Raw genomic sequence first — 24,303 nt, 5'->3', positions numbered from 1 at the left:
CATACACACACTTCTGGGCATTCCTTAAAGTCTTGCCTGGCAGTTTTGGGAAAAAGTGACATGACTCTAAGTGAAAATTGCCATTCATTTGTTTCACTTATCCCTAGGAAAGGAGGATAGGGGTAGGGAGAAGAGCTTCCTTCTGGATACAGCATGATAGCAGCTGTGACTACCTGCTCAGATTTATGTAAGATCCAGCAGTCAAAAACCAGCACAGGCTGGGAAGGAGCGCTCAAGGCGCCACCCATTACTAAGGAGTTTAGTGGCAGTTGACAGTTGCTGGGTGAGGAAGAACTATTTTTCCTTTGGGGATGTTGTGGCTGGTGGGTTGTCTAATATGCGACCCCCCACCCCCACCTATGTACATGGGCAGCAATGAATTGGACTTACTGACATTTTTAAAAAGACAAAAATGGGAGAGGCATATGTTGAAGGGAATCTGTGGGGAATGTGATATGATCTTATTTGTGTGTGTATGTGTGTGGTGTGTGTGTATGAAATTTTCTACTTTAAAATTCACACATAAAATAGATCACTTCACTGGACATTTTGTCAGGAGGGTCATAAGATATTGCAAGTTCCAGTGCAAAACAGATGAATCAAAAGTCAAATGCATCTTCAGGACCTTACCAAAGCCATTTTACCCAAATCCATCCAGGAACAAGAACTGAAGCGATATTCTTTTTTTTATTATTGGATATTTTCTTTATTTACATTTCAAATGTTAACCCCTTTCCCAGTCCCCCCCAAAGGAAACCCCCTATTCCATCAGCCCTCCTCCTGCTTTTATGAGGGTGTTCCTCCTCCCACCTACCCACTCCTGCCTCCACATCCTGGTATTCCCCTACACTGGGACATTGAGCCTTCACAGGACCAATGGCCTCTCCTCCCATTGGTGCCAGATAAGGCCATCCTCTGCTACATATGCATCTGGAGCCATGGATCCCTCCATGGCTCTTTGGTTGGTGGTTTAGTCCCTGGAAGCTGTTCTTTATGACATTATGACAATGTCTATCTACACTGTCATTCACTGTTACAGTTTGAGAAATGTCCCTTACTGGGCGATGTGTTCAAACACTTCTCAAGTTGTGGAAATGTTTTGGGGTGTTGTGGGACCTTTGATACTGAAGGCATGACTGGAAGGCATACGATATCGTGAGGGTTGCAGCCTAACCCCATTTCCAACCTGAGCTCTGTTTTCTGAACTACCATGCTATAAAGAGCCACCAGCTACCATGCCTTCCTCTGCCCTGATGATGGACTGGTGGCCCCTGAAACTGCGGGGTAGAATGGATCCTTGCCCTCCACTTGTTTCTGTCAGGTATTTGGTCAGTACGAGAAAAATTACAAATTTTCTACTGATGTAGTTTTGGATACCATAACCAAATGGTAGTAGAGGAACCAGTCTATTATTATTATTATTATTTGCGTTGTGGACTGATTTCATGGTTTTGCATATGTCATGTAAGTACCATGTCACTGAGACACATCCCCTTTCTTAGCAAAAGACTTGTAGACCAAATCATGGGACATTGGCCTGGAAAAGTTTTATCCTCAGTGGATTCAACCAGGGACTTAGAGTTAGGACTCTCTGAGATGCAGCTTCTTTTAATTATCTGACTTTACTATTCATGTATTTCTTCCTTCTAACATTTCCTTAACAGTGGGTTATTCTATTGTTATGCATGCCTACTTAACTATTGGCCTACGCTACATGTATGTGTGTTCTGTTTTTCTATTTCCTCGAATTTTGCTTTAGTTACCTATTGGCATAAAATTACACCTAAGCTGAGTGACATAAAACATTTATTAACTTAACTTTTGTGTAAGTTAGAAATATGGACAAGGCTTAACTACTTCCTGGGTTTTAGGTTCTTACAAGGCAAGATATCAGCTACAATATAATCAAGGCATGTCCAAGAAAGGGTCTGCCTGCAGACCGTCTCAGGTGGTTGTGATTGTATCAGTTTCTTAGAGCCATTGATCAGAGTCTGCCTGGCGTTTCTTGCCATGTGTACCTCCCACAGAGTAGCTTGTAACATAGCAATTGATGTCATCAAAGCAGAGGACAAAAGTGGGAAAAAAGACATTACAGTCTTTTAATTGGATCCAGACATGCTCCATCACTTTGCCTGTTCTCTGTTAAATGTGAATCCATAGTTTCAAATGTAGTAGAAAGATTTCTTAAGGGGATGCGTGAGGCAAAATAACTGAGGAATTTTACAAGTACCCATGGTATTCCATTCCTTAACTCTTGAGTGTAACACTCTCATACTTTAAACATCTAACTTGAGTCTAACAGTTGTCTTACTGACATATCTAGATGTTTAATCCTAGCTTCTTGCTTGTCTTATACTTGATAAGGACAGCCAGCGTTTTGCTTATAATGGGGAAGAATGGAAAAAGGAAGTGCTAATTAAGCTCTCAGAATTACCTCAGTGGACAAGGTATCCAGAGAAAAACATCTTAAAACATCATTTAAATATGCTTATTGTGCCAAGCTGTTAATCATAGCTTTGAAATTTTTGTTTTCTTTGGCTGTCAGACGTGATGAAGGGTTGATTTATCTGCAAATTCTGTCTTCTGCCCAGTTCAAGCTTGTCGAAGGAAGTGCTAATTGCTTTTGCAAACTTTGTCTATTTACTATTGCTCTTAATTATCACTCCACGTTACTAGGGTAATGCTGTGAATCTCTCCAAGCAAAGGATCATCTGGCTGCACTGTTTCAAATTCCTGGCTGTGTTTTACGAAAATGTCCAATTACTAGCAGATTGCTTTAGTATCATGGGGATGTTTACTATCAAGAACTAGCAAAACTTTGTTCAGTTACCCGTTCCTCACTTTATTTTTCTTTAAGAAATCCAAATTTTAATGGGTGAGCTTTACAGTAACATGGTTTTTTTTAATAAAATATATTTTTATAGGTTAAATATAAGAATAAAAGTAGTTATAAACTTAAACTATAAACTAAAGTCGTTATGTAATTGAAGCATTTTTGTAGCTAGTGAGATGAAATGAAGTTTGCCTTTTGTTTTTGGTCAGCTTTGAAACATGGTCTTTGTTATATTTCATTCTTTTGTGAGCTGGAGTGTTTTCCTTCATATATGTTAACTGGTGGTAAGAAGTTTCTCCTCAAAATATTTTCCACATTTAAAAATTATATGTGGAACAAATAGTTAATAGGCTGTCCCTATTTAGGTGTGTTTGGAGCAGAGTTGTGGAGCACAGTCCCAGTGGGTGCGTTACAAAACATTCCCACACTTAAGGCTCAGGGACTGTTTCAGGAGGAGGGGGGATTTTAAGAACCAGGAGATCAGGGAGTTTGTTGTGAGATTGTGAGTCCTTGTAATGTCATACTTTATGCCCACAAAGTCTCACCACCATGACTTCCTAAACATGAACAACGCCAATAGACACTTCCCAGTGGATAGGGAAAGCCACTGAGCCTTCAACCCTACACAAAGTGCTTTGGGCAACTAAGGAGTACTGACTAGGAAGATCTCTCTAAGGAAGAGCATACCGATAGGTTATCTAATACCAAATGCTCAGCCCAGAGAACATATATATGAGTAACATTATACAAATTGTGAGTAGGCTGTAGTTAGGAATAGATATGTATTATGTACATATATATATATATGTTGCTATAATATATGTATATGCACATAACAATGAAAAGATGTCATGAATAAGGAAGAACAAGGAGGGGGTATATGGAAGGATTTGGAAGAAATAAAGGGAGGAAGGGGGAATTGATATAATTACCATATCTCAAAACCTAAAAAAAAGAGTGATTTGCTGGTGTGTGCCTATAATCTTTGCTTTCTAGAAACTGAAAGGGGCAGGGAGGTGGTAGAGTGGTTGAGAATACTTGCTCTCAGAGGACCTCCTTTCGGATCCAAGAACCTTATGAGGGCTCATAACTGTCTGTTAATGCCAGTGTCATGGGTTCCAGTGCCCTTTTCTGGCCTCTGCGGGCACTGCATGGTGCATGTGCATACATACTGGCAAGCCGAAACACTGACATGTGTTAAAGAACTAACAACAACAACAACAAATCCACCGAGACCAACGTGGGCCACATGGCAAGTTTCAGGCTGTTCTGAAATCCACAGTGAGATCCTGTCACAGAGGGAAAAGTTTAGCTGACTCCTGCTGTTCGTGTTTCTTTACCTTTACATTTTAAATCATGCTTCATGGTCTACCCCTGGAATCCCAGTGCTCAGGAGTCTTAAGTTGAAGCATCATGAATTGGAGGCCAGCTTCAGCTACCTAGTTTGATCTTTTCTCAAAGAAATCAAATAAGTAGCACCAGGAATGTAGATTTGGTAGAATATATGTCATTCGCAAACTACCTGTATTCATTACTCAGCATAATATAGCACTGAGCATTGTCTAAAAACCAGCACTTGGAAGGGGAAAACTGGGTGATTGAAAGTTCAAGAACATCTTCAGCTCCATAGCAAGTTTATAGCCAGTCTGGGCTACATGATACACTGTCCCATGCCTCCTCACTCAAAATCAAAATCAATGAACCTTCCCCTGAAATATATAGGTATCTAGTTTATGGCATTGGTTGACACACAAAGCTACTCTCCCCGTTTCAATCATCTGTTACTGCACTAAAACTATCCTAAGGGCCAGGGAGATGATTCCATTGGTAAGGAGCTTGCTTTGCAAGCACAAGAACCTGAGTTTGATCTAGAACTCACGTTTGTTTGTTTGTTTGTTTGTTTGTTTGTTTTTAATGGCTGTTGTAAACATGCTGGTGTAAGGCTGTAATAAGCAGTTGGTGACTTGATGCAGGAGGATTGCTTGCTGGCTAGCCACTCTAGCTTAATTGGAGAGCTTCAGCAGGAGGCCGTCTCTTAATAAGGCGGAGAGCAAATGAAGAAGGCAGCCAACATCCAACCGTGTCTCCACACACACATACGTGTGCATGCGCACTTCCTCCTGCTTCTGCAGTTGTTTGTGTTAGCGATCCATCGCTGCAGAGCTATTCGAGACAGTCAGTTTATAAAGAGGATAGGTTTATTAGTGTTCACACTTTTGGAGGTTTTGCTTCATTATCAACTGGCATTTTTTTTCCCTTTAGGCTTGTGGTGAGACAGTACACTGTGGTGTAGAGAAGGGAGAGAGGGAGGAGGAAGCCAGAATCATATATCAACTTTTCATCTTTAAGGACATGCCTGAAATTACCCAAAACTCTCCACTAGCTCCTAAAAATCCACTATTTCATTGCTGTGCTACACTGCTAGGCCATTCCCTCATGAACCTTTGTGAGAGATGCTCTGGAACCTATTTGAGAGTCAGTACTCTGAAGGCTCCCCTACTACCCCACATAGATCAGATAATCAATGCATATTACCTTCTGCTGAGCATCTGAGCCTTTGCCAAGAAGGGCTGTGTAGTACTGTCACACAAATTTAATGCATGCATGCACAGTGAATAGTTGCTGGTTGATTGTGCCAAATTCTCTTTGTACTTAAGCTAAATTCAACTCATGGTTGTTGGTGCAGTTCCCGTCCTTTGTGCCAGGGGAGAAAGCAAGAGAGAAAGGTGGTGACCAGAGACGGAAGCTTATAACCTAGAGATCACGATTGCAGTAAGAGTTTTTTATGTATATGGTGTAATGATTGCCCCATGGGAAGTGGCACTATTAGGGGGTGTAGCCTTATTGGATAAAGCATGTCACTGTGAGGGTGGGCTTTGAGGTCTCCTTTGAGCTCAACCTCCACCAATTTGGGAAGAGAGACCCTCCTGCAGGGCTGCATGCAGAAGAGAGTCTTTGCTGCCTATGGATCAAGTTGTAGAACTATCAGCTTCTTCTCCAGCACCCTGTGTGTCTGGATGCTATATTTTCCATCATGATGATAATGGACTGAACCTCTGAACTCCATTTAAATGTTTTCCTATATAAGAGTTGTCCTGGTCATGGTGTCTCTTCACAGCGATGGAAACCCTAACTAAGATCAGACCTGTGGGGGGTGGGCGGAGAATGGTTTTAAAAAGCTACAGAACTGCATAAATTTAAATATGAAAGATTGCCATGCGATTTGCAGGATACAACTGCATCTATTCAACAAATATTCATCAAGAGCCTGATTGCCCTGGTCTATCCAGGAGCACAGAAGACCTTCTTTTCAGGGTGGGAATTGCGCCTGCTTGCTTTCCCTTTGGACATAGCATGCTCATCAGTGCCTGTGAAAGGGAGGGGAGAAAAAAAGGATTGGCAAGGGGGGGTCAGTCACCGTGAGCAGAACTGAGAGGCGGGCCCAGCAGAACCCACGAATCGCTGGTAGACAAGCTCTTAATGCCTTTGTGCTAACTGTGGCTCTTACTAGGAATAAAGACTGAAAGACATGAGGGACTTGTGTCTGTGTCCAGGGTCCTCTGTAGTTTCCTTTCAGTCATGATAATGTGGAAAAAAACATTTTGTACTAGTGAGGCATGCATAATGATGAGAAAGAGCAGATAACTTTTCCACTCTGTTTTTAACGGAACACTTTTAAGGGTAATTTATGAGGCAAAGGCTTAAAATGCCTGAAGGGTTTCCAGGAAATTGTGATAATATATTGTGCTTGGCATGATAAGGTAACGAGATCCATTTGTACTCCCTGGCAAGGGGTTACAACTATGTCACTCTGTTGTATTTAAGGAAGGCTTTCAGAAACCCCACAAAGTGCCTGAGTTGCACTGCTTTGTAGTGGAATTACGCCTTGCTGCAGCTTTTCTGTTCTGCGTTAGTGCCGTTCTGTGATCAGCCTGGTAAGCTCCCAAGGCCAGCAACGGGAGAATTGCTTCTTGAAAATAAATAGTTCAAGCTATGGAGGCATGAATATATAAGTTAAAGATTTATGCCTTAAGAACAAGCCATGATTTATTGATCTAAGGAAACCTTGAGCAGCAAAGTATCATGAGATAACAGATACATTCCAAGGGTGTTAAATTGATCAGTGTTTAATAATTCCAAGTATCTTTTTGGATAATCCCTTTAGCTTGCTAGTCTAGGGTGGTATTTGTGAGAAACTAGCTTTTTGAGAATTCTCTCCGTTGGTTTGCACAGTGGCTGCACCTGTGTGCAGTCCCACTCGCAGTAAGTAAGGCTATCTCTTTCCCCAAACCCCTCCAACGTGTGCTGTCCGTTGTCTTGTTGACCTTTGCCATTCTGACTGCGGTAAATGAAATCTCAAAGTTGTTTTGATTTGCATTTCTTATTGATGGGAACTTTAAAAATATTTGTTTGTTTGTTTGTTGAGACATAATTTCTCTGTGTAGCCCTTGCTGTCCTGGAACTCACTGTAGAACAGGCTGGCCTTGAATTCCAAGATCTCTGCCTCCCAAGTGCTGGGATTAAAGGTAGTTCTTTATATATTCTGTATATTAATCCTCTGTCATGTGTAGCTGGGAAAGATGCTTTCCCATTCTGTAGGCCTCCTCTTCTCCCAATTAGTTTCTTCAGCTGTGCAGAAAGTCCCACTTGTTAATTGTTGGCCTTAATTCTTGGATAAATTAAGTCCTAGTCAGAAAGTCCCCTCCTAGTGCTCAACTGTGTGGGGCACTGCCTCTGTTCCTCTAGCAGTCTCAGTGTCCCAGGTTTCACATTCAGGTTTTTGACCTATTTGGAGTTAATTTTGTGCAAAGTGATAGATAGCAGTCTAACTGCTTGTGGGCCTCTAGCTTTCCCAGCACCATTGTGGAGGGTGTTTTCTCTCCAGTATTTCTATTTGGCTTCTTCATCAATACTACGAGGCTGAAGTTATGAGTAATCGTGCTTCCGTGCTGTTCCGTGGTCTACACATCTGTTTTGTGCCAGTGTCATGTTTTTATTGTCATGGCTCTGTACCATGTCTTAAGATCTGGAATAGCCATTCCTTCAGCATTGCTTTTGCTGCATCAGAGTTGTTTTGCCTATCTGCAGTCTTTTGTGGCTCCATGTGAATTTTAGGGTAGGTTTTTTTTTCCTATCATTTCTGTGAAGAATGAGATGGGGATTTAGATTGGGATCGCATTGAATCTGTAAGTAGGTTTTGGTAAAATGGTCATTTTCACAATATAAGTAAGTCCTGCCAATCCCTCAGCATTGATGATTTTCCATTTTCTAACGTCTTTTTCTTCAGAAGTTTAAATTCTTCATTGTAGAGGTTTTTTGCTTCCTTGGTTAGTTTTAATACTAGATATTTAAATTTCTTTGAGGCTATTACAAATAGGAATGTGTCCATAATCTCTGAATAGTTTTTGTTCGTTAAGTAAAGCTATTGATAGTGTAAGTTCTGCATCCTTCCACATTGCTGAATTTTCTTATTGTTTCTAGTTTTCTAAAAGTTTTGAGGATCTCTAATACATAATATTATGCCATCTGTAAATACGGATAGTTTGATATCTTCCTTTTTTATTTTATTCCTTAATTTCTTTCTCTTGCCGTATTATTCCAGCTAGTACGTCCAGTACAATATTACAAAGCACCAGGGATAGGTAACACTCCTGTCTTATTCCTGATTTCAGTGGGGTTGCTACAGACTTCTCTCCATTTTATAATGTAGGCTGTGAGTTTCTCATATACAGCTTTTATTACGTTGAGGTATATTCCCTCTGGCCCTGTATTCTCTAGGACTTTTATTGAGTCATGTTGGATTTAGTCAAAGGCCTTTTCTGTCTCGAAGGCCCCTGGCAGGTGTTGACGCGATGTGATTTCTGCCCAGTGCTCTGAATGTCAAAGTGAAGAAATTCAATGAAGCGTGGGTAAACGGCGGGAGTAACTATGACTCTCTCTCTCTTTTTTTAATTTTGGTTTTTTTTAATTAGGTATTTATTTCATTTACATTTCCAGTGCTATCCCAAAAGTCCCCCACACGCTCCCCACCCACTCCCCTACCCACCCACTCCTACTTCTTGGCCCTGGTGTTCCCCTGTACTGAGACAGATAAAGTTTGCAAGACCAAGGGGTCTCTCCACTGATGGCCGACTAGGCCATCTTCTGATACATATGCAGCTAGAGACATGAGCTCTGGGGGTACTGGGTAGTTCACATTGTTGTTCCACCTATAGGGTTGCCAAATGCCTCGTCATCTAATTAGTGACGCGCATGAATGGATGGACGAGATTCCCACTGTCCCTACCTACTATCCAGCGAAACCACAGCCAAGGGAACGGGCTTGGCGGAATCAGCGGGGAAAGAAGACCCTGTTGAGCTTGACTCTAGTCTGGCACGGTGAAGAGACATGAAAGGTATAGAATAAGTGGGAAGCCCCAGTGCCCCCCCCCATTCCCTGAGAGAGGTTGGGATGGGGTACGCCGGCCTTGAGTGGCCTTACTCTACACAAAGGATAAACAGGTTGAGAAAGAAGTTAGGGAAACAACACCCTTCACAATAGTCACAGATAATATAAAATACCTTGGTGTGACTCTAACTACGGAAGTGAAAGATCTGTACGATAAGAACTTCAAGTCTCTGAAGAAAGAAATCGAAGAAGATCTCAGAAGATGGAAAGATCTCCCATGCTCATGGATAGGCAGGGTTAATATAGTAAAAATGACTATCCTGCCGAAAGCAATCTACAGATTCAATGCAATCCCCATCAAAACTCCAACTCAATTCTTCATAGAGTTAGAAAGGGCAATTTGCAAATTCACCTGGAATAACAAAAAACTGAGGATAGCAAAAACTCTTCTCAATGCTAAAAGAACCTCTGGTGGAATCACCATGCCTGACCTAAAGCTGTACTACAGAGCAATTGTGATAAAAACTGCATGGTACTGGTACAGTGACAGACAGGTAGACCAATGGAATAGAATTGAAGACCCAGAAATGAACCCACACAACTATGGTTACTTGATCTTTGACAAGGGAGCTAAAACCATCCAGTGGAAAAAAGACAGCATTTTCAACAAATGGTTCTGGCACAACTGGTGGTTATCATGTAGAAGAATGCAAATTGATCCATTCTTATCTCCTTGTACAAAGCTCAAGTCTAAGTGGATCAAGGAACTCCACATAAAACCAGAGACACTGAAACTTATAGAGGAGAAAGTGGGGAAAAGCCTCAAAGATATGGCCACAGGGGGAAAGTTCCTGAACAGAATAGCAATGGCTTCTGCTGTAAGATCAAGAATTGACAAATGGGACCTCATAAAATTGCAAAGCCTCTGTAAGGCAAAAGACACTATCAATAAGACAAAAAGGCCACCAACAGATTGGGAAAGGATCTTTACCAATCCTAAATCAGATAGGGGACTAATATCCAATATATATAAAGAACTCAAGAAGATGGACTCCAGAAAATCAAATAACCCTATTAAAAAATGGGGCACAGAGCTAAACAAAGAATTCTCAACTGAGGAATACCAAATGGCTGAGAAGCACCTGAAAAAATGTTCAGCATCCTTAATCATCAGGAAAATGCAAATCAAAACAACCCTGAGATTCCACCTCACACCAGTCAGAATGGCTAAGATCAAAAATTCAGGTGACAGCAGAATGTGGAGAAAGAGGGACACTCCCCCATTGTTGGTGGGATTGCAAGCTTGTACAACTACTCTGGAAATCAGTCTGGCGGTTACTCAGAAAATTGGACATAGTACTACCGGAAGATCCAGCAATACCTCTCCTGGGCATACACCCAGAAGATGTTCCAACTTGTAATAGGACACATGCTCCACTATGTTCATAGCAGCCTTATTTATAATAGTCAGAAGCTGGAAAGACCCCAGATGTCCCTCAACAGAGGAATGGATACAGAAAATGTGGTTCATTTACACAATGGAGTACTACACAGATATTAAAAACAATGAATTTATGAAATTCTTAGGCAAATGGATGGATCTCAAGGATATCACCCTGAGTGAGGTAACACAATCACAAAAGAACACACATGATATGCACTCACCGATAAGTGGATTTTAGCTCAGAAACTTAGAATACCCAAGATACAATTTACAAAACACCTGAAACTCAAGAAGGAAAACCAAAGTGTGGATACTTCGTTCCTTCTTAGAATGGGGAACAAAATACCCATGGAAGAAGTTACAGAGACAAAGTTTGGAGCTGAGACGGAAGAAAGGACCATCAAGAGACTGCCCCATATGGGGATCCATCCCATAAACAGCCACTAAATCCAGACACTATTGCCTATGCCAGCAAGATTTTACTGACAGGACCATGATGTAGCTGTTTCTTGTGAGGCTATGCCAGTGCCTGGCAAATACAGAAGTGGATGCTCTTAATCATCTATTGGATGGAACACAGGGCCCCTAATGAAGGAGCTAGAGAAAGCACCCAAGGAGCTAAAGGGGTCTGCAACCCTATAGGAAGAACAATAATATGAACTAACCAGTACCACCACCACCCCCAGAGCTGTGTCTCTAGTTGCATATGTAGCAGAGGATGGCCTAATCAGCCATCAATGGGAGGAGAGGACCTTGGTCTTGCGGAGATCATATGCCCCAGTATAGGGGAATGCCAGGGCCAGGAAGTGGGAGTGGGTGGGTTGGGGAGCAGGGCAAGGGGAGGATATAGGGGACTTTGGGGATAGCATTTGAAATGTAAATGAAGAAAATATCTAATAAATTTTTTTAAAAAGCCTTTCCTGTGCCTATTGAAATGATTCTGTGATTTTTAAAGCCCATTTATGTGGTTTATTACACTTACTGACTTGTGTGTGCTGAGCCACCCCTGCATTTCAGGAATAAAGCCAAATGCTCATAGTAGATGTTTTTGATGTGTATCTGTATTTTGTTTGCAAATATTATATTAAGCATATTTGAGTCTATGTTCATCAGAGATATTGGCTTATAGTTTTCTCTTTCTCTACTGTCTTTACCTGATTTTGGTATCAAATTAATACTGGGTTTATAGGAGTTTTGGAGTATCTCTCTTCCCTCTCCCTCTCCCCCTCCCTCTCCCCCTCCCCCCTCTCCCTCTCCCCCTCCCCCCTCTCCCTCCCCCCTCCCTCCCTCCCCCTCCCCCTTTCCCTCCCACTCTCCCTCCCCCTTTCCCCCTCTCTCCCTCCCCCTCTCCCCCTCTCATGTGTGTGTGTGTGTGTGTGTGTGTGTGTGTGTGTGTGTGTGTGTATGTGTGTGTATGTGTACATGCATGTGTGTTAATTTAAAAGTATTTGCTACAGGTCTTCTTTTACTATAAGATGGTATCTATCTTTAAAGCTAAAATGCATTTCTTATAGTCAACAGATATATTTTGCTTCTTGATCCATCTGGTTAGCCTTTTGATTGAAAAAGTGAAGCTATTAATGTTTAAAGTTACTATTGAAATGTTAATTTCAATAATCATGTTGCTGATTTTTGGTGATATTGTTTGTGGTTTCAGTGGTATTTTGTTTTTTTAACAAATATGACCTTGTATTCTTTTCCACAGTCTCTTGGCTCAACTCATTTCTCTCTTCAGCCTAAAATATTGCTTTCTGCATTTTCTTTAGGATTGGCCTGTTGGATATAATTTTTATTTAAGACATTTTTCAGGGACTGGAGAGATGGCCCAGAGGTCATGAGTTCAATTCCCAGCAACCACATGGTGGCTCACAACCATCTGTAATGGGGTCTGATGCTCTCTTCTGTCTGGTGTGTCTGAAGATAGCCACAGTGTGCTCATATTCATAAAATAGATAAGTAATCATTTTTAAAAATGACTATTTCATGGAAAAATTTTATTTCTCCAACTATGGTGATAGTTTTGCTGGGCATATTAGTCTAGGCTGGTTCTCATGGTCTTTTAGGACTTAGAATGCATTGCTCCAGGCTCTTCTGGCTTTTAAAGCTTTCGCTGAGAAATCAACTGTTATTCTGGTGAGTTTTATTTTTTGTATTAAATTTGCATTTTTTTCTCTTGCAGCTTTCAGTACACGTTCTTTGCCCTATATACTTAGTGTTTTAGCTATGATATGTGGTGAAGTTTTTCTTTTCTGGTCTTGTCCATTTGGTGCTCTGTGTGCTTCTTGTTTCTGCATAGATATGTGTTTCCTTAGATTGGAGAAGTTTTCTCCTATGATCTTAAGATCTTGAAATTCTCCTCCCTCATCTGTATAATTTGGAGGTGTGGTCTTTTCATGGTGTCCCACATTTCCTGGATGTTCCTTTTTTATGTTTTAAGATTTTGTTATACTGTTTATTTGGTTTAGATACTTGATATTTGGGTAGTGATGTTCTGTCTTCTGCAAGGCCCCCCTTTCAGTTTTCTAGCTCAGTTACTGGGCTTTCCATTTCCATTCTCATTTCAGCTTGGGTCCTCTTTGGTGTTTGTATCTCTTCATTAAATCATTTGCAAGCTGTGGATTGTCTTCATCAAGTCCATCAGCCTATCTTTGTGTTGTCTTGGGCATCCCTCAGTCCTTGTTCTCCTTAAGATCTTTGTCTTTATTTCATTGAGCTGTTTCTTTGTGTCTTCTCTAAATTCCTTGAATTCTTTGATGAAGCTTGCAATTGTTCTTTTAAATTCTGTATCCTGGGGCTCATTGAGGTAATTCTCATTGGCAATCATTTCCACAGGACTGATAGGCTATGGAGATGAGAGACTGGATTGATTTTTTTTTCATATTGTTTGTAGTTTTGCAGTGATCTCTGCACCTGTGAACTCCTTTTGTTAGTTCTAAATCTGATATGGACAGAGCAGATTGGGGCTGAAGAGAGGTTTTATGGGCAGATTGGACCTAGAGGCTGGGAGTAGCTCAGGTTGGAATGAAGTCAGGTGGACAGAGGTGACTGGGTTGGTGTGCAGGATGTACATGCTGATCCAAGCCTGCAGAATGGGAGTAGATTTGGCAGACCCTACTATATTAAAAATTTAATCAGCTAGATCCTGCATACACACCCTAGAGAAGGATGTGTATGCAGGATCTAGCTGATTAAATTTTTAATTAATGTTTTAGGTTACCTAACAGAGTTTGGGTTTTGTTATATATCTTCATAGTACATATTACATATGTGTCAGTACACCTTGTTCTCCTCCCTCATTCCCTTGGTCCCTCTTTCTGCTTCCCTATTCCATTGCTCTATTTCCCAGCTCACTTAAGAGCTCTTCTCTCTCCTGGTCTCCCTTCCAGTTCTGTCTGTCTGTCTGTGTCTGTGTGTCTGTGTGTCTGTCTGTCTGTCTCTCTCTCTGTCTCACATACACACACGTACACACACACACACACACACATACACATACTTTCAATATATGAAGTATGAGCAAAACCTTACACATCATTTGTCTTTCTAAGTCTGAATTATTTTGATTAACGTAATCGTTTCCTGTGGCATCCATTTTCCTGCAGATGTTATACTGGTCTCATTTTTCTTTATGGCCACACAACATTACTTTGTGAATATGCTTCACATTTTCTTTATCCATTCATGTTTGTTGATGGACATATAGTCTAGTTTTGTTCTCTGGATATTGTGAACAGTATATCCAGAAAACTGGACGTGCAGTTATCTTTGTGATATGTTGATTTGTATCATAGAGGGTTAGATGGTAATTCTATCTTCAGTTTCTTGAAGAACAACCATACTGATTTTCACAAATTTATATTTCACCCAACAGTGAGAAAGATTACTCTTTCCCCATATCCTGGTCAGCATTTGCCATTTGTTTTCTTGATGATAGCTACTCTGAGCAGAGGGAGATAAACGCTGAAAGCAGATTTAATTTACATTTCCCTGATGGCTACAGATGTTAAAACAATAAAAATAAAAACCTTTCCAGTAATTATTGGCCATTGGTATCTCCTTTTTTGATAATTATTCATTAACCCATTTATTGTTTGGATTACTTGGAGTTTTGATGTGTAGTTGTGTCGCTCTTTGTGTATCTTAGATATTAATACACCATCTTATGTGTAGTTGATAGCATTCTCCCCCACCCCATTTTATAAGGCAGTCTCTTAAGTCTGGTGATTGCTTTTTGCTGTATCAGTTTCATTTCCCTCGCTCTGATAAAATACCGTTACAACAAACAACTTTGAGGTCAAAGGGCTTCTTTTAGCTCACAATTCCAGGATATAGGTCAAGTCAAGGAAGTCCACAGAGTTCCTTTTTATTTTAATTACAAATTTTATTTTTTAAAATAGATTTATTATCTATCCTGTGTGTGGTGAGGGTGTTGTGCACATGCCTGGGTGTATGTATGCTGCACTATGTTCATGGAGGTGCTGGAGGAGGCAAGAAGAGGGAGGGCCCAGATAGCCTGGAGCTGGGATTACAGGCAGTGTGAGCTACCTCAAAGTGGTTGCTGGGTGCCAGGCCCAGGTGCTCTGGAAGAGCCGCCATGTATTCTCAACTTCTGATCCATCTCTCCAACTCCTGTTTGGGTGGGGATGTTTTGTTTTGTTTGGTTTGGTTTTTTAATACTACCATGATAGTTATCCTCAAGAGTGTGTCTCCAGAAAGCGCCGTCATTATTCATTTTAATAAATTTCTGCATCAATGGCATATCTGATTCATGGACCATTTCATAGGAAACTGTTCATCAATCTGTCAGGTTGTCACTTAACTGCTCATCTCTGACAACTTCCTCCTCATCTCCGACTTCCTCCTTTCAAAGCCAATAAACAAGGGAAAAAAAGAAACAAAAGAAATAAAACAAAGATTCCCTCTTAAATTCTTTAGTGACCCAATAAACCAGTTCCATTTGTTCCTCGTGGCAGGAAATGGTTTATGTGTGAGACTGAGAGTGACACTCCCCATGGGAAGAGCACTTGTCAATTCGCCCATATATCCTCACTATATTGTAGTTTTATGCATTATACAATACTCTGCCTTTAAAGTACTCACTTTAAAGGCTATGACCTAGGAAATCCAGGGTCATATCTCTTTCCAGACTTTCCCCCAGAAACACCATCACTTTAGTTGTATGGTGGGGACTAAACTCACATCCTTACGCATGCTAGGCACATAAGTCCTTAATCACTCAGCTACACCCTCCCCCACCCCCACTCCCCGCCCGGCCCTTGCAATTCTCAGTTAAGATCTGACTGTACAGCACAGGCTAGCTTTGAACCCAAGATGCTCTTGGTTTAGCTTGCCAGGTGCGGGTATAGAAAGCATATCTCCTCCTCATACCCAATATTGTAATTTGGGATTTCAGACAGTTATTATCTTCTTCTTATAATAACTTAACTCCCAGTAGTGAGAAATGAGTGAAATAATATTATATTCATGTATGGAATTATTAAAAAATAAAATTTACTATTTTTTATTTTTTAATTTTAAAATTATATCGATTTAAAATTCTTAATATGTGTATATGTGTGTGGGTGCTTGTGTGTCATGTCAGAAGGTAGCTTGTGGGAATAGATTGCATCCTTTTACCGTGTGGGTCTCAGGGGTGAAACTAAGGTTTTCAGGCTTGCAGGCCAAGTGCCTTTGTGCACTGAGCCATTTCACAGACTTTACTATTAACACTAGTTCTTCTCCAAGCTTTTTAACTGATCAGCAAGGCCTTGCCAGTTTCGATATGTGTCATTTTTTTTTTTCTTCACGTGTTTGAGCCATCTCTGTTTGAGCCCAGTGTCTGCCTCTTGTCCGGTAAAGATGATTTCTGGTTGGTGTCATGTCCTTTGGGAGTCCTCTTGCTCACCGTTCTTGGAATTTTCTCTCCTATTAGCAAGAGACTTCCTTTTTCCTTCAGAACATTTATCTGAAACATCTTCAACAAAATTGTCTAAAAACATTTTTGTAAACCTCTCATGTTTGAAAATGTCTTCACCCTTCAGATGGGTGAAGCACCCTGATGAGAGGTCATTTTCCCCGAGTGTAGAAAATCCATTGATCCACTGCTTTCCAGCCTCTTGCTCTGCACTGAAAAGTCTGAGGCCATCCTCGTGGCTGACTTGAGAGTTTGTTTCCTGCTTTTTCCCTGTGTGTCTTTGACACCTAAATATCACACTTTTGTTTATTTTCATGGGTTTTACTAGGAACAGCAGGAGCTTTCAATCCAGTCAGTACTGTTCGTTCTTCAGTTCTGACTGGATTACTCTTATTTTATAGGTATGGTCTTTTATTTTCCTGAGGGCTGGTGTAATAATTTTATAATTAAAAATACTTTGTTTTATACACTGTATCTCTTCCTGATTATTTTTGTGTAACTGGTGTGTGTGTGTGGGGGGGGGGAATTGAATCAATTTAGCTTTGTAGAGTTGAGAAAAGTTTCTAGGAGTCTATTTTTTCTGCAGATTTTCAACCAATAATTCATATCTTCATTTTCCCTCAAATCAATTGTTATTTCTGACACTTTTGTTCTCTAAAGTCAGTTTTTAGTGAATTTACACTGAATTTGCAAATACCGAACTATTTTCCCTATGGGAAATACAGGGTTCCTCTGGGTCTTAGCTCTGTTTTGTACTTTAGGGTGGATTTGTTTTTACTTACTGTGTTAGGGACAGTGCGACCTTTCAATCTACAAAGAAATGTTCTTCAATTCTGGGAATTCTATTAGTTCTCACATGGTACTTCCATCACTTAAATAATGCATAACCTCGTTTTGCCTGTGTTTCCTTTTAAAATACCTTGTTTGTAGTGTCTTATTGATTTATCATCATTGACCTCAACTCACAGCTAAACGCTGTAATTCATGCCTGGGTGAAGCTTTGTCTAACCTTTATTTGCTCCATAAGACACACACAGACTTGGGAATGGTAGCAGCACTCAAAACTGCATGTGGCCATTTGAAACAGTATAGTCAGCAAAAATCCGTACAGAAAACAGAAGGGGGAAAGGTGGCACTAAATGAACCACAAAGGGGACACTTGTATACTTGGAGGGCGGGTCAGAAGAGGCAGCTGGCTGCCCTGTGTTGGCCTTAGCTGAAAATTTGTGTATCGAGTTATTGAATTTTCTGATACTATATGCACATCTACAAATGACCAAAATACTATATGCATTTACAAACAGATTTTAGTGGGTGAGCAGGTTTTGAAATAAAAGCCATAAAAATGCAGGTCATTTGGACCAACTGGTATCTCAAATTCCTGAACTATGTATGATTTGGTAGCATAATTATGTTTGTTTCCTACTGACATTCTTTAGATACTCTTAAACCTTAGTTTTCTCATTTAACATTTTTTTTTACTTCCCACTTTTTTTGGAAAAATATATTTAAATTTTTAATCAGAATACAATTGCTTCCCTTTTCTTCTCCCTGTCTTCCCTCCAACCCTTCTCATAATCCCTTCTCTGAAACTCTCCCATGCCCAAAATTGATGATCATTTTGATTATTATTTTACATATGAAATAAATGCATATGTACAGCCTGCTGACTCCAGTCAATGAGGGTGCTCATTCCTGCGAGAGTCTGTCTCTCAGAGGTTAGTACAATTCTTGGTCTGGGGGCCACACCCTGTGGAGTTTCTTCTTTCTTTGTTAATATGTCTATTGGTATTATCATTTGTTCGGGTCTCATTTAGTCGGACACAGTGGTGATGTGTCGTGGGTGTAGCTTCCCTGTCATTTCTAGGAGAACCAAGCTCAGATCAGACTTCCTGTTCCTCGGGTTCTTCTCCCACCTCTTCTGGGATATTACCTGAGCCATCCGTCTGTTGTAACCAGGCTCCACATGATGGGCTGAACTGGACATTACAACCTGTTGTGGTTTTTTGTAATGATCATTGATGAGGGTTGGAAGCTGCACTTGTCTGTGGATATAAGGGTACGTTTTAGCATCTAATTAGGAATTATGCTGGTCTATTAAAGTGGTGGTGTAGGTTCTCTTCTATGATCCATGACTTCAGTAATTCTGGGTAGGTTTCTACTACCAGGTATGGTTTCCTTCCTTTCGAGTGGGCTGAAAGACCCATTAGATAGCTGTTATTAGTTACTGCCAAATTGCATCCTTAGGGATACCTTGCCACTGGCCATTGGAATCACACTGTTATAATTCACTGGAATCACACTGTTATAATTCATTGGAATCACACTGTCACACTGCTGATTCCTTCTCTCCCTTGGCAGCTTGCACAGTGCTGCATTTTCTGCCATTATTACAGCTAGACCACAAAAAGGAGGACATCTGATTAGAGCCAGCTAAAATTTGAGCTCTGTACACAAAGTGTGCATCGCCTTCAGCTACAGAAACTTAAACCTTAGGCGACTCTGAGAGGCAACTAAGGACAACAGCCAAAGCCCGTATTGTTTTAGGAGTCACTTGAACTACCCTGACCAAATTCAGATAGAGGTTTGTAGTGAGATTTTTTTTTTTTGAATTTTGGATTCCTTAGAAACTACAGAAATATTGAAAGAGTGTGTTTTTGTTCTAATCCTAGGTGTAGGGATATGGGGTTGCTTCAGACTGTCTGCTGCAGCTGACCGCGATTTGCCTCTTGTTTTAATAGAGGTTTAGTTTTGTCAGCTGCAGTTTGTTTCTTCTCTGTGGGACATTTGGAATTCTGGGGACTTTTCAGAGGGTAAATAAATAAATAAATAAATAAACGCTGGAGTACAGCCAGGCAGGGGTTGGTGGTGGTTGGGCATTCAAGGGGAGCCTTGGTTTGTTAGTAGTTATTATGCTCAAGAAAGAAACAAAAGGAAAGAAAGATTCAGGGTTTCCTCTCTCTCTCTCTCTCTCTCTCTCTCTCTCTCTCTCTCTCTCTCATCTCTTTCCTCTCTATCCTTCTTTCTTTCCTATCTAGTGATTGGGGGTGATGCCCAGAGAGATAAAGGGTGGTTAAAAGCCCACAAAGTAGCAAACACCAGCTACAGAGGTTTCTCATAACTGGTGCTGGGGGTTGTTAGTGTTATAAGAAGCAATGTCAGCCCGAGTGATATAATTTAATTTATATGTGTGTGTGTGTATACACACATATCTGTGTATGTGTGTGTGTATTTATATATTATGTATAATTTTAGGTAAATATAAAACAATATGAAGCTTTGTCAAACATTCTTAGTTTTATTTGTCCCTCCTCTTTTCCTCTCCATTTATGCTGATTTCCCCTTAAATCCAACTCTCAAAAAAATCATCTCTTCTTTGTTGTTTTCTCTTTTCTCGTTTATATTGTTTTTCACTCTAGAGTTTCCTGAGAGAGTGAAGGAGGTGCCTTCAGTTAGCCATGTCTGAAGTAGAATTTCCTTGATACATGCTTCTAGGCTGAGGATATGTATGGAATAAGTATTGACGGTATAAAGAAGTACTTTGTATTTTCTGCTATTTAGCTTTCCTATGTAGTGCACTGTAACAGCACTTTAAATATTTTATGTTTATGTTTCCTATGTAAACAACTAGGTCTGTTTCCCCTACGTATCTGCTAATTTCTTCTACATAGTGGAACATTGCCTAAGGAATGTGGGACGTAGGTTTAAAATGAACAAACACCAGTTGGCAAATATGTCTTGTCTTAAAACTTAGACTGGGTTTCTTTCCTGTTGTATCACAACCTCTTCTCTGGTCTTATTATTTTTCTGTGTGGATGATTTCACCAGCCAGTAACAAAAGGTTGCAAAGGCATGGTATACAAAGGGATTCCCCAAATCATCTTGTTTGATCTTGGTGTTTAGGAAAGAAACATCATCAGGTGGCCTTAGTTTCTCTCCACGCTCCTATATTAGTCACTTTTCTACTTTAATTTAATATGTATTTAATAAAATGTGATGACCAAAATGACTTATAGAGGAAAGAGTCTATTTGTTTTACATATCCTGAGTCACACACAGTCCATTGAGGAAAGTGAGGGCAGGAACTCAAAGAGGGCAGGAATCTAGAGGCAGGAGCTGAAGCAGAAGCCATGGAGGGGTGCTGCTAACTGGATTGCTCCTTATGGCTTGCTAAGCTGCCTCTTCCTCCTTCCTTCCTCCTCCTCCTCCTCCTCCTCCTCCTCCTCCTCCCCCTCCTCCGCCGCCTTCTTCTTCTTCTTCTTCTTCTTCTTCTTCTTCTTCTTCTTCTTCTTCTTCTTCTTCTTCTTCTTCTTCTTCTTCTTCTTCTTCTTCTTCTTCTTCTTCTTCTTCCTAGCTGTCCTGGAACTCACTCTGTAGACCATCAGCCTGCTTTCTTACATAATCTGAGACCACTGTTTGAGGGATGGCACCACCCACAATAGGCTGGGCCTTCTCCCACCAATTACTAATTAAGAATATGCCCTACAGGTTTACCTTGTCTTACAGAGGCATTTATTTTCTCAATTGAAGTTCCCTCTTCTTAGACGAGCTTGTGACAAGTTGACTTAAACTAGCCAGAGCATCTCCACATTTTATACACGTTCTCAGCTGTTTTGAATTCAATTACTTCACCTGTGCAGTAGGAATACTGTCAATTTCACAGAATTATTATGAAGACCAAGTGAGAAAATTAAAGTTATTAGTACTAATCTCAACACATAGCAAGCATTAGTGCTGTTAACTAAGCTGGGCTTCTGCACTGTTCAGGTTAAATAGAAATAAGACTTATAAAGCTCTTTTCAGAGTTAACAACTGTATCTCTTCCCCTGGCTCCCTCCTGGAGTACATAGCATGTCATGGTTGTAGATTTCTTTCTCTTGAGTTGAGGACACTCCTTAACACTTCCTATCCTTTGTCACATTTGTCAGGACTTCCCGAATATAAACTTGAAACTTGAGTGGTTCTCTTGAGTTGTTTATGGCCTCTCAGATGACGACTCTCCCTTTAAAGCTGAGTGGTGTAAGAGAAGCAGACGATCACCTATTTAATTGTGCCATTACAGTAAATGCAACTCATTTCTCAGCGTCAGTGGGTAAGTGCCACCCTGGGCTGGGATGGATTTAAAAGTCAAGGGAAAGCCCTCAGATAAGCACAGGAAGCACACATCTCCCTGAGGATAAAGCACCTCTCACCCGGTACATCCTGGCTTGGGCATAGCACTGGTTTCCGTGAGCATCCTTTGAACCAGCTGGACATTATGGGGTACCACCTAGTCATGAATGTGAGTGTGAGGACTCATTTGTTGATAATCAGATTTTCCTTTTCCTACTATGTGTGGTTGCTTGCTGAAATTATGGGTCAGAATTCCATCACGTGGGTTATTCCTTTAATAGTTATACTCTTTTGGAAAGTCTTTTTTTTTTTTTTTTTTTAAGTTATGGTGAGGAACCGTGGGGATCGAAAGTGAGAAGGTGGTGGAATATTCTGAACGAAACAGATTTCAACTATAGACCAGAGAAAACCAGAGCAGGGTTAACTGGAGCGAACTCCTGTGGTTAGTGGATATTGGAAGCAAGAGAGATGAGGGAGAACCGGTCACTGGGAGCTACCTTATAGCTCTACTTTAGACAGCTGTAGTCAGAGCCATCAGTCACTGAGAGCTACCTTATAGCTCTACTTTAGACAGCTGTAGTCGGGAGCCGTATGGGGGGAGCTTGGATTTGTTTTTGTCCCTCACAAACTGTTATTTTTGAAATGTTTATGGACTATCTCTGATGTTCAATTTGCTTATCTATGAAGTGGAGGTAAGACCAACTCTACAGGGATTTGGAGGCAAGGGGACAATTAATATAATGTAATTAGCACCCAATAGGTTCTCACTACTACAGGGTCTAGCTGCTGGTCATTTAGAATGCTCTTCCTTGGAAGCAGCTCACTACCCCAATGGGCTTACTGACTTTGAAACCGAAGGCAAATATCTGGTGTCTCTTAATTTTATCCTGGAAAGCGTTCCATATCCTCATATAAAAAGGTAAGGGAACAATTATTTATTAAGTTCATATTGTCAATATTTGACTGAGTTTGATTTATGAAAGTAGAAATTTCATATAACTTAACCTAAAATATAACAGATAAAATATCCTTTACACAACTTTAAATATTTAAATAGATGCAAAATATAAATATAATGGTATCTACCTTGTTTACTTCAAAGACCTAAGTAAAAATGCATGGGTAAGTGCTGTTTAAGGATGTTTAAGAGATGTTCAAATCAGCATTTAAGAGAATGAGAGGGGGCTAGAGCGATGGTTTAGGTGGTACAGTGTTTACCACACAAGCATAAGGACCCGAGTTCAATTCCCTATATAGAAAAGCCCATATAGAAAAGCCCATATAGAAAAGCCCATATAGAAAAGCCCATATAGAAAAGCTGGGAACAACAGTACACAGCTGTAATCCCAGCACTGGGGAGTCAGGGACAGGAAGATCTTTGGAACGCTGCCCTGGCAATCTAGCTGAATCATTGAGCACTAGATCGATGAGAGACATCGTGTATCATGTATCTCCTTTTGCTTAAAGAGAAGGGTCCCCTGTTCTCATTCTCCTTTGCTGCTGTGTGTATAGGTTCATGTGTGCATGTGTGAGCATGTGTGTAGAGGCCAACACTCAACAGATGAGTCCACCATGTGGGTGCTGGGAACTGGAACAAAACAACAACAATAACAAAAACCTGTCCTCTTGAAGAGCAGCCAATCTCTCTACCAAATCCGAGCCTGTGAGGAATTCTGAGGTACTGTACTCAGTACTCTCTAGTCAACCCTGCTGGGTTGGGCAGCCCATTGCTTTGTAAAGACAAGTGTGAGTGACCATAAAGGTCCAGACTTCACACTGGAGCTGATGAAGCTATCAAGCAGGCTGCCCGGCCTTGCTCAGTGTACTGGCTGATTTGAGTGTCAACTTGACACAGGCTGGAGTTATCACAGAGAAAGGAGCTTCAGTTGGGGAAATGCCTCCATGAGATCCAGCTGTGGGGCATTTTCTCAATTAGTGATCAAGGGTAGGAGGACCCATTTTGGATGGGGCCATCCTTGGGCTGGTTGCCCTAGATTCTATAAGAAAGCAAGCTGAGCAGGCCAAGGGAAGCAATCCAATAAGCAGCATCCTCCATGACCTCTGCATCAGCTCCTGCCTCCAATTTCCTACCCTGTGTGAATTCCTGTCCTGACTTCCATTGGTGATGAACAGCACTGTGGAAGTGTAAGTTGAATAAACCCTTTCTTTCCCAACTTGCTTCTTGGTCATGATGTTTTGTGCAGGAATACAAATCCTATCTAAGACACTCAGTCCTCAGAATTTCTCACAGACGAATCGGACTTGGCTGATAGTTTTACTCTGCTGGGTAGAGCATTGTCAGCTGACAAATAGTTGAATGGACTATTAACTGAATGAAAGAAAATAAAAATGAAATTGGACAAAGTTCATCATCTAGGAGCCAACCTTGATTGAGATTTGAAATACCAAAAGTGTCCTGTGGAGTGGAGGATTGCTAGGGAGAGAACAGCTGCCCCTCCTGGTCCTTCCCTTTGTGGCACGTGACAGGATGTGGGAAGGTGGAGACAAAGGCAGGAGACTCCCCCTACTTTTTCTCTCTTACTTCATCCTGGCCAGTGCTTGTAGCCAGCAGTAATTGTTTGGGTTGTTTTCTCATCTCTGATGGCAGCTGCCGT

At 40.8% G+C, this 24,303-nt stretch overlaps 1 protein-coding gene across 3 annotated transcripts in view; it reads left to right on the top strand.

Annotated features, from left to right (window-relative positions):
• Positions 1-6,673: 6,673 nt before the first annotated feature.
• Positions 6,674-24,303, top strand: part of Il31ra (interleukin 31 receptor A) — a 58,802-nt gene continuing 41,172 nt past the window's right edge. Inside the window, exons 1-2 of one of the 3 annotated variants that reach the window (XM_006517620.3) lie at positions 6,674-6,768; positions 21,505-21,668. In XM_006517620.3, coding sequence (XP_006517683.1) covers positions 21,642-21,668 — 27 coding nt within the window. In that variant the 5' untranslated portion in view covers positions 6,674-6,768; positions 21,505-21,641. The remainder of the gene's footprint in view (positions 6,769-21,504; positions 21,669-24,303) is intronic. The other 2 variants (NM_139299.2, XM_006517621.3) reach the window with 2 other exon arrangements.

The sequence above is a fragment of the Mus musculus genome, chromosome 13 (genome assembly GCF_000001635.26).
Source record: "Mus musculus strain C57BL/6J chromosome 13, GRCm38.p6 C57BL/6J".
Taxonomy (NCBI): domain Eukaryota; kingdom Metazoa; phylum Chordata; class Mammalia; order Rodentia; family Muridae; genus Mus; species Mus musculus.
Note: the sequence above shows the minus strand (reverse complement) of the source record. Positions and strands in the feature narration are given on the sequence as shown.